Source organism: Oncorhynchus gorbuscha, linkage group LG24 (genome assembly GCF_021184085.1).
Source record: "Oncorhynchus gorbuscha isolate QuinsamMale2020 ecotype Even-year linkage group LG24, OgorEven_v1.0, whole genome shotgun sequence".
Taxonomy (NCBI): domain Eukaryota; kingdom Metazoa; phylum Chordata; class Actinopteri; order Salmoniformes; family Salmonidae; genus Oncorhynchus; species Oncorhynchus gorbuscha.
In genome coordinates, this window is record NC_060196.1 from 11,113,573 (window position 1) to 11,131,461 (window position 17,889).

Genomic DNA, 17,889 nt, shown 5'->3' on the forward strand with positions numbered 1-17,889 from the left:
GGTTTTACAACAATGAAATCATTCTGTAACTACAGTATAGGACTCAAATGTAGTGGGGGTGGGTAAACACTCCATGTTGAAAGAGTGTTTATCTGTGTGTACGTACCTGAGGGAGTGTATGTCTGTGTAATCTGTATCACCTCTCTTCCAGGAGGAGGAGGGTGTGAGGTCTAGACTACACCTCCTCCTGAACCCACAGAGGAAACACACGCAGTCACACTGAGGTGAGCCACTGTAAACAATTGTCTGCATGATATTAAGTCAGATCCAATATCCACAAAGCAACTCAGAGTAGAAATGCTGATCTAGGATCAGATTTGCCTTTTAGATAATTATGAATAAGACTATGTAGACAGGTGGGGACCTGATACTTGATCAGCACTTCTACTCTGAGACTCTTTGCGGATATGGGATCATGCTTTTGAATTATCAAACCATTAAAGAGTGTCAAGTAATCAAATCATCTATCACTTTTCCAAATCAACTACCATGTTTGCATAATACTCATAGCAACCCCTCATTTCCCAAACAGAATATGTTCCATAGCAGGGTGCTCATATCAGATTTCTTGATCCCACATCCTCTCACTCTATCTCTAACAGTCAGTAGACATGGAGGATGGGAAGCCTGATCTGCTGCTGGTCAAAGAGGAGACAATAGAAGATGGACCAATGAGTATTGATCTGCTGAGTGGACTAAAGATGGGCGAGCAAGGTAAGTGAGAAATATATATAACCTACATACAGTAATAGAGCTTCAATGCGATGCCATCTTCGATTCCCAGACCGGTGCAGCCAAGGGCCCAAAGCACATCAGCAAGCAGGCCAGGACCAGAGGCGACATAGTGGAGGGGGGATGCGGTGGGATTATTTAAGATACTCTTTGAAGAGGTAGAGTTTCAGATGTTTTCGGGAAGATGGGCAAGGATTCTGCTGGCCTAGCTTCAGGATGAAGCTGGTTCAGGGCATAAAATTAACACCTGCTACACCGGTAGATTTAGGTATTGGCGGGTAAGAATTTCTATTTCACCAGCCACGTTGGCGGGTGGTCAATTTCCAGGGCCAGCATTACATTTACAAATAAAAATAGTCAAACATCAAGTATGAGCAGATCTGTTTTGTTTCATAGCTGCTAATCGCACAAAGAAATAGGAATCCTAAATCCCACCTCGCGCAGAAACACTGCCTGGCTGGGGAGCTGTGTGCACTGACTGAAGTGCTGAGAGATTCATTTTTAGAGGCGCTGCACACTGGCATAAAAGTGTCTAATTTACTCAAAAGTCTACAAAGTGAGACTTTGTCCTCGTGTTTCTTGGCAAATTACACTGTTTTGTTCACAAGCTCGGTTGTTTTTCAACATTACTTTGATTCTGCTACTTTAATTGATAGTGAAGAGACACCCTAGTCAGATCCCAAATCTCACACGCACACAAACACACCTGGCACAACTCGAATGGCCCCGATACCACGGTTAACCTCCCCCTTTAAGGGGCAGGTGAACATTTTGTCTCTGATATTTTGTTTAAAAGACTCAGGTCACAAAATGCTGTATGAAGTTGAGCAAAATACCACATTACTTCATACTAATACATTTCTTGTTTTAAAACATCACAAATCATGGTCATCTGTTTTATTGTTGTTGATGTATTTGTATCCTGTAGCACAAACTCAAAAAGGTTCTGGGACACTGTAAAGTCCATGGAGAATAAGAACACCTCCTCCCAGCTGCCCACTGCACTGAGGGTAGGAAACACTGTCGCCACCGATAAATCCACTATAATTGAGAATTTCAATAAGCATTTTTCTACGGCTGGCCATGCTTTCCACTTGGCTACCCCTGCCCCGATCAACAGCCCTCCACCCCCCACAGCAACTCGCCCAAGCCTCCCCCACTTCTCCTTCACCCAAATCCAGATAGCTGATGTTCTGAAAGAGCTGCAAAATCTGGATCCCTACAAATCAGTCGGGCTAGACAATCTGGACCCTCTCTTTCTAAAATGATCTGCCGAAATTGTTGCAACCCCTATTACTAGCATGTTCAACCTCTCTTTCGTATCGTCTGAGATTCCCACAGATTGGAAAGCTGCCGCGCTCATCCCCCTCTTCAAAGGGGGGGAAATCTAGACCCAAACTGCTACAGACGTATATCTATTCTACCATGCCTTTCTAATGTCTTCGAAAGCCAAGTTAACAAACAGATTACCGACCATTTCGAATCCCACCGTACCTTCTCCGCTATGCAATCTGGTTTCAGAGCTGGTCATGGGTGCACCTCAGCCACGCTCAAGGTCCTTAACGATATCATAACCACCATCGATAAGAGACATTACTGTGCAGCCGTATTTCATCGACCTGGCTAAGGCTTTTCGCCTCTGTCAATCACAACATTCTTTTTGGCACACTCAACTGACTTGGTTTCTCAAACGATTGGTTCACCAATTACTTCTCAGAGTTCAGTGTGTCAAATCGGAGGGCCTGTTGTCCGGACCTCTGGCAGTTTCTATGGGGTTGCCACAGGGTTCAATTCTCAGGCCAACTCTCTTCTCTGTATATATCAATGATGTCGCTCTTGCTGCTGGTTATTCTTTGATCCACCTCTACGCAGACGACACCATTCTGTATACATCTGGCCCTTCTTTGGACACTGTGTTAACTAACCTCCAGACGAGCTTCAATGCCATACAACTCTCCTTCCGTGGCCTCCAACTGCTATTAAATGCAAGTAAAACTAAATGCATGCTCTTCACCCGATCACTGCCCGCCCGTCCAGCATCACTACTCTGGACGGTTCTGACTTAGAATATGTGGACAACTACAAATACCTAGGTGTCTGGTTAGACTGTAAACTCTCCTTCCAGACTCATATTAAACATCTCCAATCCAAAATTAAATCTAGAATTGGCTTCCTATTTCGCAAAAAAACATCCTTCACTCATGCTGCCAAACATTCCATTGTAAAACTGACCATCCTACCGATCCTCGACTTCGGCGATGTCATTTATAAAATAGCCTCCAACACTCTACTCAACAAATTGGATGCAGTCTATCACATGCGACCTGTATGGTTGTTGGCTGGCACTCACTTCATATTCGTCGCCAAACCCACTGGCTCCAGGTCATTTACAAGTCTCTGCTAGGTACAGCCCAACCTTATCTCAGCTCACTGGTCACCATAGCAGCACCCACCCGTAGCACGCACTCCAGCAGGTATATCTTACTGGTCACCCCCAAAGCTAATTCTTACTTTGACCGCCTTTCCTGCCAGTTGAGGATAGTAAGGGTCAACGAGGCAGAATCAAGAGTCCGGAGGGAGAAGGATTTAGCAGAAGGGAGAGTTGATAGAAGAGGAGTGAGTTATGGGAGAGAGAGAAGATTGTGACAGCGCATGACCATCTAGGTAGGGGCTAAGTGACTAGGGTTGGAAGAGAGGGAGATAGAAAAGGAAACAAAGTAGTCGAGACCTGGAAGGGGGTTGCCGTGAGATTTGTAGGTGAACAGCCACTAGTAAATATGAGGTCAAGTGTATTGCATGCCTTGTTGAGTGGGAGGGGACTGGGAAAGCGTGATGTCAAAGGGAGGGGAAGAAAGAGTTGTAAAGAAATTAATTGAAGGCAGATGTCGGGAGGTTGAAGTCACCCAGTACAAAGAGCGGTGAGCCATTGTCAGAAAATGAGTTTATCAAGGTGTCAAGTTCATTGAGGAACTCAAAGGGCATTTGGTGAGCGATTGATGACAACAATGGTATTGTTGCACACAGGGGAGAAATCCAACACCTGTCCCCAGTGTGAGAAGAGGTTCTCCCTCCAGCACCACCTTAAGAGGCACCAGAGGGTTTACACAGAGGAGAAACCCTACAACTGCCGAGTGTGAGAAGAGATTCTCCCACCAGCAACAGGTGAAAATGCACCTGTATGTCCACACAGGAGAAAGGCTGTTCACCTGTATGCATTGCGGGAAGAGGTTCTCAGAGAGTAGAAACCTTGTGATATTCCAGTAGAAAATGCACACATCCCATGAATAGTGTAATATGTAGTACTAGTTTTTTTTGTTTAATTCTTTTGGATGTATAGAGAACTGGATGAGGTGAACAGAGAAAAGAATGAGTGTGATGAGGCAGAGTCAATTATATGGTGATGGTTGGTGACATGGTGTCTGTAAAAATGCTTCACTGATGAAAAGTGACAACCTTGTCCTGTTGTTTGATGCTAGTGTTTTATAATGAGATGAATGTGCCTTAATTCATGTTTACTTGGGATAAAGTAGTGAAGCTGTGTGTAACATAATGTTGAACCTTTTTTAAAGTATTCTAAAATGTATTTTATTAAAGTGAGGGTACCATAATTTACAGAAAATGTCAAGTGTTACCAGTGAGAGAAGTATAATAACTTGTGACAAGTAGATTGAGGTCCCTCAATTTGTAAGGTCCCTCAACCGAGCAACCATTTTGTTGAAATTAATTACAAAATTGACTCTGTGCTGACTGACTTGGTTATTTTTGTATAATTGCAGGAACTGAGGAATCCTTATCAGTCAAACCAGAACATGATACTTACTTATTGAATCTGTCACACCCGGATCTGTTTCACCTGTCTTTGTGATTGTCTCCACCCACCTTCAGGTGTCAACTGTTTTCCCATTAGTCCCTTGGTACTTATTCCTGTGTGCCCTGTTTTTCTGTTGACAAACAAGAAGACCTGGCAAGTCAACCAGTGTGGTCTTTTCACCTGTTCTCCTGCTTTTTCCTTCACTCTGTTTTTGCTAGTTCTCCCGGTTTTGACCCTTGCCTGCATTGACTCTGAACCCACCTACCTGACCATTCTGCCTGCCGTTCTGTACCTTCTGGACTCTGACCTGGTTTTGATCTTTTGCCTGTCCATGAGCATTCTCATGCCTACACCTTGGATTATAATAAATATCAGAGACTCAAACCATTTGCCCCCTGTGTCTGCATCGTGCCCTTATAGAATAAACACATATGGCCATTTTAATAAACTCAATTTTCTCCATATCATTAGGTACTTGAATCACAGTGTTCGAGTTTGGCTCGCCTGTGATTAACATTATATTATATGTTTCTGTGTGTACAGTAAAGAGTTTCTTACATTGCTTTCAGAAAGTATACACAATCCTTGACTTTTTCCACATTTTGTTGTGTTACAGCCTGAATTTAAAATGGATGTTTTTTGTCACTTGCCTTACACACAATAAACCACAATGTCAAAGTGGAACTATGTTTACACATTTTTATAAATTAATTAAATTAAAAGATGAAATGTCTTCCGTCAATAAGTATTCAACCCTTTTTGTTATGGCTAAATAAGTTCATTACATTTACATTTAAGTAATTTAACAGACGCTCTTATCCAGAGCGACTTACAAATTGGTGCATTCACCTTATGACATCCAGTGGAACAGCCACTTTACAATAGTGCATCTAAATCTTTTAAGGGAGGGGGGGGGGTGAGAAGGATTACTTTATCCTATCCTAGGTATTCCTTAAAGAGGTGGGGAAAAATAAAAATAAAGTTAAAGTTCAGGAGTAAACATGTGCTTAACAAGTCACATGTTGCATGGACTCACTCTGTGTGCAGTAATAGTGTTAAACATGATTTTTGACTGACACCCTCATCTCTGTACCCCACACAATTATTTGTTTAGGTCTCTCAATCGAGCAATGAATTTCAGACACAGATTCAACCACAAAGACCAGACCAAGGAGGTTTTCCAATACCTTGCAAATAAAGGCAACTATTGGTAGATGGGTAAAAATGTAAGCATTGAGCATTGTGCAGTTATTAATTACACTTTGGATGGTGTATCAATACGCCCAGTCAATACAAAGATACAGGCGTCCTTCCTAACTCAGTTGCCGGAGAGGAAGGAAACCGCTCAGGGATTTCACCATGATTTCAACTTTAAAACTGTTAAGAGATTAATGGCTGTGATATGAGAAAACTGAGGATGGATCAACAACATTGTAGTTACTCCACAATACTAAATTAATTGACAGAGTGAAAAGGATGCCTGTGCAGAATAAAAATATTCCAAAACAGGCATCCTGTTTGCAATAAGGAAAATAAGTTAAACTGCTAAAAATGTGGCAAAGAAATGAACATTTTGTCCTGAATACAAAGTGTTATATTTGGGGAAAATCCAACAACCCATCACTGAGTACCACTCTTCATATTCTCAAGCATGTTGGTAGCTGCATCATGTTATGAGTATGCTTGTCATTGGCAAGGACTAGAGTTTTTTTGTTGATAAAAAGAAACGGAAGAGCGAAGCACAGGAAAAATCCTAGAGGAACACCTGGTTCAGTCTGCTTTCCAGCGAACAGTTTTGACTGGGCTGAGCGGGAACTGTACTTCCTCAGTGGTAGGAAGGCGAGCAGGCCAGAGGTGGATGAACGCAGTGCCCTTGTTTGGGTGTAGGGCCTGATCAGAGCCTGGAGGTACTGAGGTGCCGTTCCCCTCACAGCTCCGTAGGCAAGCACCATGGTCTTGTAGCGGATGCGAGCTTCAACTGGAAGCCAGTGGAGAGAGCGGAGGAGCGGCGTGACGTGAGAGAACTTGGGAAGGTTGAACACCAGACGGGCTGCGGCATTCTGGATGAGTTGTAGGGGTTTAATGGCACAGGCAGGGAGCCCAGCCAACAGCGAGTTGCAGTAATCCAGACGGGAGATGACAAGTGCCTGGATTAGGACCTGCGCCGCCTCCTGTGTGAGGCAGGGTCGTACTCTGCGGATGTTGTAGAGCATGAACCTGCAGGAACGGGCCACCGCCTTGATGTTAGTTGAGAACGACAGGGTGTTGTCCAGGATCACGCCAAGGTTCTTAGCGCTCAACTTGGTTGAAGAGTTTGTTAAAGAATAATGTGCAAATATTGTACAAACCAGGTGTGCAAAGCTCTTAAGCTTGTTCACACTGCAGGCCTTTAACGCTCAAATCAGTTTTGTTTTTCAAATCCGTTTTCAACTACTGACTGTCCAAACAGCAAGTTACAATTGACCAAATTGGATGTGTGTGTGTTCAGACAGCAGTCATTTGCTGCCATGACTACACTAGTTGTCATAGTAACAACGGGTGTATGTGCAGTGGTGAAGGCTGATTGGTGGTGGTGCTTGTGCTGATGTAGCAAGCTAAGGTGACAACAATGCTTGCCAAGGACGTTTCCCAGTTGTTTTGAATGTGCAAAATCATAGTGTAAGAACACATTCAAAGCCTCAAAGGATAAGATGATCCAACTTTCAAAACGAGTCCATTTTTGGCGAGCCCCAGCAGTCAACTAGCTAGTTTACATAGCTGTTTAGCTTTTTAGCACATTCACTTATTTGTATGTAAACAATGATCAAGCCAGTTAGCTAACATACCACATGTGTTTGTCAAATTGTCAGAGCAGCCAGCAAGCAACAAGATATGCTGAATAACAGTCTAAAAACCATTTGAGGGAAAGTAATCAGATGTGACTTGTCTGAACTGTTAAATGGCCAGGAATCAGATTTGTATCGGACTGACTTCAAACCACCTACGAAATGTGGCTTGAAATATCAGATTCCATGTGCTTTTTGGCTGTTCAGAATACAGGAAATATAACCGATTCTAATGGATATGCAAAGAAATGTGATTTGATTAATTTCAAACTGCCAATGTGAGCACGGCTTTAGAGACTTACCCAGAAAGACTCTGTTGTAATGACTGCCAAAGGTGATTCTAATATGAATTGACTGAGAGATGTGAATACTTATGTAAATGACATATCTGTATTTCATTTTAAATACATTTGAAACAATTCTAAAAACATGTTTTCACTTTGCTATTATGGGTTATTGTGTGTAGATGGGTGAGGAAAAAATATCTTTAATACATTTTGAATTCAGGGTGTAACACAACAAGATGTGGAATAAGTCAAGGAGTATGAATCGTTTCTGAAGGCACTGTATGCTCTGATAATGCAACCTCTACAAAATCAATGCTTCTCTTATAGTTTCACATTGTTTTTATGTCATATAAAAAAACGGACAATTACTATAAGAAAAATACAATATTTGTATATACATGTTCAGGTATGAGTTTATGGTTAAGGATGGGTAGCTCTTCCTACTGGACAGTTTAATTAAATACAGCTATGCCTTTGGTCTCCCATTCTGGGTTTTAACCAAGCCAAGCCCTGCTTAGTTTTGATATTTGTCACAAACTACTAGCAATGCGAATGAGAATAATTGTTGAGAGATCTTCATTTAATAATGAAATAGCAGTGATTCTATCAATCATTCCTCCTCTCCTACTCCCCCTCCTTCAGGTTTTCCCCTTTCTCCTCCTGGCGGCAGACTTTGATTCATTCTCAATAAGTGTGAAGATCGCGTGCTTCAATGATGTCAGACAGTGGTATGCAAGTGCTTGGAAATACCTTAGAAGGCATAGCTTACATGTCTCGTATGTTTTTTATACAATCCAAGCAAAAGCTAGTTATTACTATGGTCCAAGTGTTTTGAAAATCAAAATGTCCCATGTACTGTAAATCTCCCATTTTTGTTGTGTGTATTATTGCTATGAATCCCCCATGGCTGTAGCAAACATTACCACTAAGCAATTGACTTACTCAGCCACACACTGTTGGCTGTTTTTATACTGATGTACTTCAGTCACCATGTCACCGTTTTTAGAGACAGTAAACCTAGGCTAGAACAAGGACAGGGTTGTAATCATTAGTCCAAACAGTTGTGCAAATAAAACGAGAGTTTCTAATGGACAAATGCAGGTATGTCCCCATTCTTTTTACAGTCCAGGTAGGTCCCTCCGTTTCGTTCCATTTGCTTCCATTTGAGAAACGTTTTGCAACAGAATCGGCGGAGTGAATATAATAAAAAACAAATTAAATTAATTAAACAAATTAATACGGCCCACCTTACTGATGTGATGTAGATGGAATCAAGTAATTAATTGTATTCTACAATATTCTTGCTAACACACTGTTCTTTATAAACAAGTCTGCTCTGCGTTTGAAAGATACTGATCATATGAAATGTGATGTGTAATAAGCAGTACCGTAAATCAAAGAACAGCGCGCATCCTTTTTATTTAACCGCACCCTTTAACTATAAAGCCAACCAATAAGATCCTTAAACGGAAGTGAACAGTGACCAATAATAATTTAGCCACTTAACGTTTTAGTTATTTAGGCGTTTGTTAACACCAGGGAACTCAAAATATGACCTATTTAACTTCCCAGCATCACATATTTACCCCCCAAGTGGTGTTTAATTAGTGTTTGAGAAAGCACGTATTGATATATATGTTATCTAGGTAATGGTATTTAGCTAGCTGCTAAGAATGGCTAACTGTAACGATATGGTTTTTCACACTCAAATAGCCTCCATTATGGAGGTTCTAGCGAATACAGCCGTGGCAGAGATCTGTAAACTCGTAGATGACGACTATGCAGTGTTTCGTTTGGAAATAACTCGAAGCCAGAAAGAAAACAGGTCATTGCGGAGGAAACTACAGCTACAGGAACTGAAGGTGGCACGGGAGCGCGTCCTCGCCAGTCGTCCCAGTAGTGCCAAGATCCTCGAGCGATACAGAGGAATGGCAAGAGGTACATTTTGCAGAAGGCCGAGGCTGCTGTCGCCCGGTTTCCCATGTGTTCAGATATCTTACCAATAATTGGGCCTTGGTCAGTTTTTGGATAATATCGAAAAATTCCCATTATTACTTAGCTACCCATCTTGCGCAAAGACACTATCGTATTCTAACCAAGATGCGCGATACTTTTGGATAAAGAATTAAAGCAGTTAGCGCCGCTGCCACGAATAAACGTTCATAGTTGTTGTAACCTAAATATAATTTGGAGTTGCTTACAATGTTTATATTATAGTTTGACCAGACACTAATAATATATTTGGTAGATATCTTTGTAAAATATCTATTTTGGATGCATCACTTGTTAGCTAGAATGCTAACGATCATTGACATATGCTGTAGTAAAGTTAGCCAAAGAGCCATTTTACTGTTTGAAGTGTTTTGAAAAAGTGTAATGCAGTTGATTTGTGATGAGACAACCATTACATTAAAAAGGTCCAATGCCGCTGTTATCTTAATATCAAATAATTTCTGGGTAACAATTAAGTACCTTGCTGTGATTGTTTTCATTTGAAATGATAAAAAATAATGGATTCTTAGCAAAGAGCAATTTCTCAAGCAAGGATTTTGCCAGGACTGTAGGAGTGGGGAGAGAAACAGAAAATGTGTTATTGGCAAAGCGGTTTGGAACTCTACTTCAGATTGGTCTAAAGGAAAAATCCACCGAAAACCACTCATTCCTATAATTTAATATGTGAGAACAACATTTGTGAACAAATGTTTCATTTTTCCGTCATACTAAGATTGGTAGCAACATGTGAAAATCCTTGTGGAAATCTGTTACAGCTCAAGTGGACTACAAAACTCAAAATGCAATGCTCTCTCTATGGGCTGGCTAGCTAGGTAGCTAGCTAGTAAATGTAGCTACACACAATAATACCAAAGTCAATATCATGTGAAGTAGTTAGTAAACTGAAAAATCGCCTAAACAAACTGCACTATCATTTTAGGATTCTACAGTCTCACTTTGTTAAACCTGCAGATCGTTGTGCCTCAGAGTGGAGTCTGACATAAACATCGGCACCATGCAATGCACACAGAACTGAAGAGGCAGACAAATGGGATACATTTGGTAGACCCTCTGTTAAATTACAAATTTGAGCGAAGACAACCTCCCGCGTTTACATCTGACAGTATTGAAATCTGACAGTATTGAAATCTGACATGCATGATATAAGATTTCGCAATCTAAAAGTCGTAGTCCTATTAACTTCCAGTGGAGTAACAGCGGCTTTATTGCAACGCAAAATCATACTGGTCGAATTCCTGCCTACTTGAATGGCAATAGCTCAGATAAACATGAAAAGATGCAGGGAATGGATAGAATATCGCCCAGAGATGCACAAAAACAATATTACTTTCAAAATGGGTTAATCTTTACTTTGACTAATGTTACCAGGCAGGCCAAAACTCCATCCCACCAAAACAGGCTGAACATTTCAGACTGTCTTTTCAAACAGCTCTTACACTAAAAGGGATTATCATAATTTTCACAAATTTACAGTACCATTCTAACCTCAGTGTGGATATACAGTACCAGTCAAAAGTTTGGACACCTACTCATTCAAGGGTTTATCTTTATTTTGACTATTTTCTACATTGTGGAATAATAGTGAAGACAAACTATGGAATCATGTAGTAACCAAAAAAGTGTTAAATTGGCATTCTCTCAACCAGCTTCATTAATAATTATTTTCAAACTGTCTTGGGAGTTCCCACATATGCTGAGCACTTGTTGGCTGCTTTTCCGTCACACTGCAGTACAACTCATCCCAAACCATCTCAATTGGGTTGAGGTCGGGGGATTGTGGAGGCCAGGTCATCTGATTCAGCACTCCATCACTCTCCTTGGTCAAATAGCCCTTACACAGCCTGGAGGTGTGTTTTGGGTCATGATCCTGTTGAAAAACAAATGATAGTCCCACTAAGCGCAAACCAGATGGGATGGTGTATTGCTGCAGAATGCTGTGGTAAGTGTGCCTTATTCTAAATAAATCACAGACCGTGTCACCAGCAAAGCACCATCACACCACCTCCTCCATGCTTCAAGGTGGGAACTACACATGCGGAGATCATCCATTCACCTACTCTGCGTCTCACAAAGACATGGCGTTTGGAACCAAAAATCTCACATTTTGAATCGTCAGATCATAGGACAGATTTCCACTGGTCTAATGTCCATTGCTCGTGTTTATTGGCCCAAGCAAGTCTCTTATTATTGGTGTCCTTTAGTAGAGGTTTCTTTGCAGCAATTTGACCATGAAGGCCTGATTCACACGCTCTCCTCTGAACAGTTGAAGTGGAGATGTCTGTTGAACGCTGTGAAGAATTTCTTTCGGCTGGTAACTGTAATGAACTTATCCTCTGCGGGACTTATCCTCTGAGGTGACTCTGCGTCTTCCTTTCCTGTGGCAGTCCTCATGAGAGCCAGTTTCATCATAGCACTTGAGGATTCTTGCGACTGCACCTGAAGAAAGTTCAAAGTTCTTAATTTTCCAGGTTGACTGACCGTCATGTCTTAAAGACTGTTGTTTCTCTTTGCGTATTTGAGCTGTTCTTGCCATAATATGGACTTAGTCCTATTTTTGGTAAAAGACCATCTTCTGTATACCCACCCCTACCTTGTCACAACACAACTCATTGGCTGAAACACATTAAGAAGGAATTAAATTCCAGAAATTAACTTAACGGCACAATTTAAATGCATTCCAGGTGACTACCTCATGATGCTGGTTGAGAGAATGCCAAGAGTGTGCAAAGCTATCAAGGCAAAGGGTGGCTACTTTGAAGAATCCCAAATAAAACATTTTGATTTGTTGAACCCTTTTTTTGGTTACTACGTGTTTCCATAAGTGTTATTTCATAGTCTTCACTATTAAATAGTGAAAATAAAGAAAAAACCCTTGAATGAGTAGGTGTCCAAACTTTTGACTGGTACTAATGTATGTATGTATGTATGTATGTATGTATGTATGTATGTATGTATGTATGTATGTATGTATGTATGTATGTATGTATGTATGTATGTATGTATGTATGTATGTATGTATGTATGTATGTATGTATGTATGTATGTATGTATGTATGTATGTATGTATGTATGTATGTATGTATTATTTTTGACTTCACTGGGCCTTTAAACAGGACATTCATACAAGGCTTAAAATCCAATTATGATACAAAAGTAGTGGGAAGTAAAAATATTTACATATTTCATAATTGTATGTTTGTGTATTCTGAAAACTCCCACGTGTTCAGTAATCAAATTGCACGCATCACCTTTGTGGCATTGTTTGCAAACACAGAAAGAGGTCTATACCACAGTAGTTAACCTAATCACCTCTTTTCCCCAATCTTGCTCTCAGGTGAAGGACATTTCACTGCGGGTCACAGGGGCTTTGTGAAGCCAGTGGGACACAATACATGGAGAGATGACCAACCAATTACAGTTGAGGGGAGTGGAACCTCAACCCAGAATGTTATCGTGATAGAGGTCAGTGCAGGGCTCTCCAACATTGTTCCTGGGTGGCTGCAGTCCTGCAGGTTTTCACTCCAACCCTAATCTAGCGCACCAGATTCTAATAATTAGCTGGTCAATAAGCTGAATCAGGTTACTTAGATTTGGGGTTGGCGTGAACCTACAGAAGGGTATCTCTTAAAGGACAAGGTTGGAGAGCCCTGGCTTCATTTAGTGTTGCATTACAGTTACTTTGTAAATCAAATGTGGCCCATTCATTTCGGAAAGGCATCCTTCAGCCATTCACATGTACATCTACCATAGGGGAGCTTGTGAGACTTCCCTAAGACATTGTTATCCAATTCTACTCATGTACCGGTAATAACTTTCTCTCTTCTTGTTAGTCTGCAGAGGCTGCAGGTCCTGGGGTGAAGCCAGAGGGGTCTGAAGGAGAGGAGGACCCACGGCACAGGAGAGACATCCAGACTGGAGTCGAGGACCCTACCACCGCCGCAGCGCAGCCCAGGACTCGACGCAGCATCACGGAGGTCAGTGGAACGCTGACCGCCGTCCTCAAGTCAAAGACAGACACCAAGACTTTAACTGTAACTCATAGTCTCTTACATACAGGACATGACCACATATCAGACCCCGGTCTGGGGAGACTGGTCTGTCCTCCTGCTTCCAGCTCAGACTATTTACCGGTATTTCACCAGAGCCAGAGGCCTGTTCATTCCCATGGGGATGGAGACACGTTAGATACTGGTGGTGATGATCCTACTTGTTCTTACACTACAGAGGACCTCAACATGCCCTTGGGTTTAGAGACACAGGCAGATCTGTCTATAGGGGACTGGAACCAGTACAGCAGTAGCGTATACTCTGAAGGGTACTTAGATAAGGAAGGGGAGGGACTGGTCATAGATGAAGTGACTGTGAAATTGGAGGGTGATGTCCCTCCCACATGGAATGCAGATCACCTAAGAGAAGGCCACTCGCAGGGCAGAGATTTCTTAGACTACAGGAAAAGCTTAGAGTCAAATCCAAATGTTGCGACCCACTCCCCTTTACACACGCTCAGAGAGCACAACCCTGTGTCCACGTCGATGGGGTCTTCTGATTCACACGGCCACATCCTTTTCGATCAGGTATTGAACTCAAACAGGGATAAAACCCAGGCTTGGGGAGGGGGAGCAACATCAGGCATTAGTAAAGAGAAACGGTTCCTCTGCATGTTCTGTAACAAAGGCTTCAGCTGCCCCCAGAAGGTGGAGATCCACCAGAGGGTCCACACAGGAGAGAAACCATTCAGCTGCACCCAGTGCCACATGCGCTTCACCGAGGCTGGCACCCTGAAGCGGCACCAGAGGGTCCACACAGGGGAGAAACCTTACAGCTGCCCCCAGTGTGAGAAGAGGTTCTCCCGCCAGGACAAACTGAAGAGGCACCTGAAGGTCCACACGGGAGAGAGGCCGTTCGCCTGTACGCACTGCGGGAAGAGGTTCTCAGAGAGGAGCTACCTCAGAATACATCAGGAAAAAACCCATTCCACTCTAACATAGAAAGTAACCATTCCATTTGATAGCTTCTAGATCAAAGCCACATTGAAGATAGACTTTCAATTTCCGCAACAACTAAGAGCGTTGGAAGTGCAAGGCCCAGACATTGGAATATACACAGTGTACAAAACATTAGGAACACATGACATGGACTGACCAGGTGAAAGCTATGGTCCCTTATTGATGTCACCTGTTATATCCACTTCAATTAGTGTAGATGAAGGGGAGGAGACTGGTTAAAGAAGGATTGTTAAGCCTCGAGACAATTGAGACATGGATTGTGTATGTGTGCCTTTCATAGGGTGAATTAGCAACACAAAATATTGAAGTGCCTTTGAACACTGGATGCAAATGACATCCAGCCAACTTGACACAACAGTGGGAAGCCTTCGAGTCAGCATGGGCCAGCATCCTTGTGGAACGCTTTCGACACCTTGTGGAGTCCATGCCCCAACGAATTGAGGCTGTTCTGAGGGTAAAATGGGGTGCAACTCAATATTAGGAAGGTCAAATCAAATTGTGTTTGTCACATGCGCCAAATACAACAGGTGTAGTGTAGACCTTAACACTTATTTTTCTTAACTGCATTGTTGGTTAAGTAAACACTTTTAAATAACAAATAATAATTAAAGAGCAGCAGTAAAATAACAGTAGCGAGGCTGTTACTAACCAGTGTGGGGGCACAGGTTAGTCAAGGTAATATGTACATGTAGGTAGAGATAAAGTGACTATGCATAGATGTATAAACGGAGTAAAAGAGTGGGTGCAAATAGACTGGGTAGCCATTTGATCAGCTGTTCAGGAGTCATATGGCTTGGGGGTAGAAACTGTTAAGCCTTTTGGACCTAGACTTGGTGCTCTGCTACCACTTGGTGCTCTGCTACCACTTGGTGCTCTGCTACCACTTGGTGCTCTGCTACCACTTGGTGCTCTGCTACTGCTTGCTGTGCGGTAGCAGAGAACAGATGTACCTAATGTTTTGTACACTCACTGTATAAGACATGTATAAGCCTAATGCATCTTTCATGACTTCCATTGAACTACCTAATTTCCCCCCCAATATTCCTTTGTGAAAATGAATGCAATTCATCAGGTTCATGCAGCTCTGTAGTTGAGACAACGTGTGTGTGGTTTTCATAATGGTGTATTTAACTTTTTTGTTTAATAAACACAAAATGGGACTTAAGTCTGACTTTTGTTGAGATTCTCTTTTGTATACATCACACAGACTTAAGTCGCCCTATTCTGTGTAAACCTGACAGAGCTTTATAACCAATATACACTTACTAAATATACCTACACATTACCACACACTAACAAACGCCTACTGTACACGTCAACATAGTTTAGTTAGGTTTGACTTAAACCCATCATGGTGGCCATAAATATGTGGTTAACTAGAATGAAGTCATTCTGTAACTACAGTATAGGACTCAAAAATAGTGGGGATAGGTAAACACACATACTTGCGAACATAAGCAGCCATTTAAGTTTCTCTGGCTCAATGCGTATCAGCCAATTAAAACTGTTGATTTACTTGCACATGACAGAGCTCTGAATTGTAGCTGAGGTGCATTCAGTTCGCTTGAACGCTTTGTACTGAACGACACGTTTCCCAAAAACGTTATTGTACGTTGTTTAATAACAGACTGTTTGGTGGGTGTGGCTTGAAGCAATGAGTGACTTATTTAAAAAGGGCAGTGGCCATGCTGACTGCGTTCCACAACCCAACCCTTCCTCGTTTTTTAACTGGTCCTTCAGTACAGCATCGTTCCGTTCAACTATACGTTCCAGGATGTAAAAACTTAGTGAATGGAGCACTGGTCCCATCGGATAACATGGCACACGTTAGCCCTATGCTTATCTCACCAGGTGGCAGATTATATCCTGTAACAAATTCTTCATAAGATCTATAAAGATCATACTTTAAATCCCCCAACCAATATTATTTCTTAAAATAGGTCAAGCTTGGCCACTTAAGGGATATTATAAACCTACAAATTCAAGGTTTGCTTTTGTTCCGCTGGTCAGTAACAAAATGTTCTGTGCCAATATTGCATTGATGCATCCTTGACTAGGCTACTAGCTACTACTAACGTTAGACATTTTCACATACGTCAAAATCCTACGTTTTTGTTTGTTTCACACGCATCCATGTGCTTTTATGGAAAAATTGAACTAAGGTCCTTACAACATGTGCATTTATCATACATCATAAGAAAAAAACAAGAGCCTTATGGATTTGTCTAGTAGCAGTCATGTAGGCAACCATTATCATCATCATCACTTCTAGGCAGCACACACTGCAAAATCGATTGACTCTAAACCAATAGTGCACTTTCACCATGAGCCTCAAGATGTTTTGTTCACCGCTGGTCCTTCATGCTCGATTCAAAACGCTTGTGACGAAGTGGATGACTATAATAATGTATAGCCTATACAAACGTTATTTGCCTTCATAGGAATATAGCCTACACTAATGCGTCCTTACCAGCTAAGCTCCACTAGGCTTTAACCTCACCGGCCTGGAAGCCGAGGCTACATATGGAATAGGACCTAGGTAGGTAATGGGGTTCATCATAAATTGAGGTGTACCATGAAAAGTCCCATATGCATTAATAGGTTACAGCATAAGCAGGACACTATCTGATGGGAATTAATGTAGGTTATAGCTCTACTGTTGATTGGACGGTGTCTGGGTAAGCCTTTGTTTGCGTGGTGGTTAATTTCTGTATTACCAAATGAGGAGAAACAAACTTCACACACCAGTCAGAGTTACACTTAAACTACATCTTTAATAATAAGAGCTTTGCATTAGCAATAACTTTCAATGATGCACCATTTCTAATGAACCATTTAACGTGACAACACAAAAGTGCAACTTTTTATAGCCAAGATACACCCCTCTCAACCTACATGACGGACAACAGATACATAAAATGGTCACAAGTTTAAGGTTTGTATGAAAGGTGTCTATAATACATAACTGACACAGCAGTTGCTGTCTGCTTTCATTGTATATACCAGTGTCTGGTCCTCCTACTCCAAACTGGAACCATCTCACACTGGTACGGTATAGCACAAAAACATTACCTTGTGTTATCTGGAATGCTCTTTAGGTTTTATCACCCAAAGACATCGTAAATCTCCTCTGTCAGTGCTATCTCAGAGGCCCTTCTCAGTAGAACACACACAGTAGTTAACAGAATACTATATTCTGCAGAATAAAACAACCA

General features: G+C 41.7%; 3 protein-coding genes across 3 annotated transcripts in view; 1 reads left to right on the forward strand and 2 right to left on the reverse strand.

The window, feature by feature from the left end:
* LOC124012438 (zinc finger protein 606-like) overlaps positions 1-17,889 on the reverse strand; it is a 1,040,669-nt gene that overhangs the window by 558,402 nt on the left and 464,378 nt on the right. The window lies entirely within an intron of this gene.
* The window catches only part of LOC124012437, a 971,157-nt gene that overhangs the window by 522,226 nt on the left and 431,042 nt on the right, over positions 1-17,889 (reverse strand). The gene's annotated exons all lie outside the window — the stretch shown is intronic.
* LOC124012480 (zinc finger protein 34-like) lies at positions 9,154-15,094 on the forward strand. The gene is made up of 3 exons (XM_046326135.1): positions 9,154-9,593; positions 13,003-13,130; positions 13,499-15,094. The coding sequence occupies exons 1-3, from the start codon at positions 9,329-9,331 to the stop codon at positions 14,654-14,656; spliced, it is 1,551 nt and encodes a 516-aa protein (XP_046182091.1). The 5' UTR covers positions 9,154-9,328; the 3' UTR covers positions 14,657-15,094.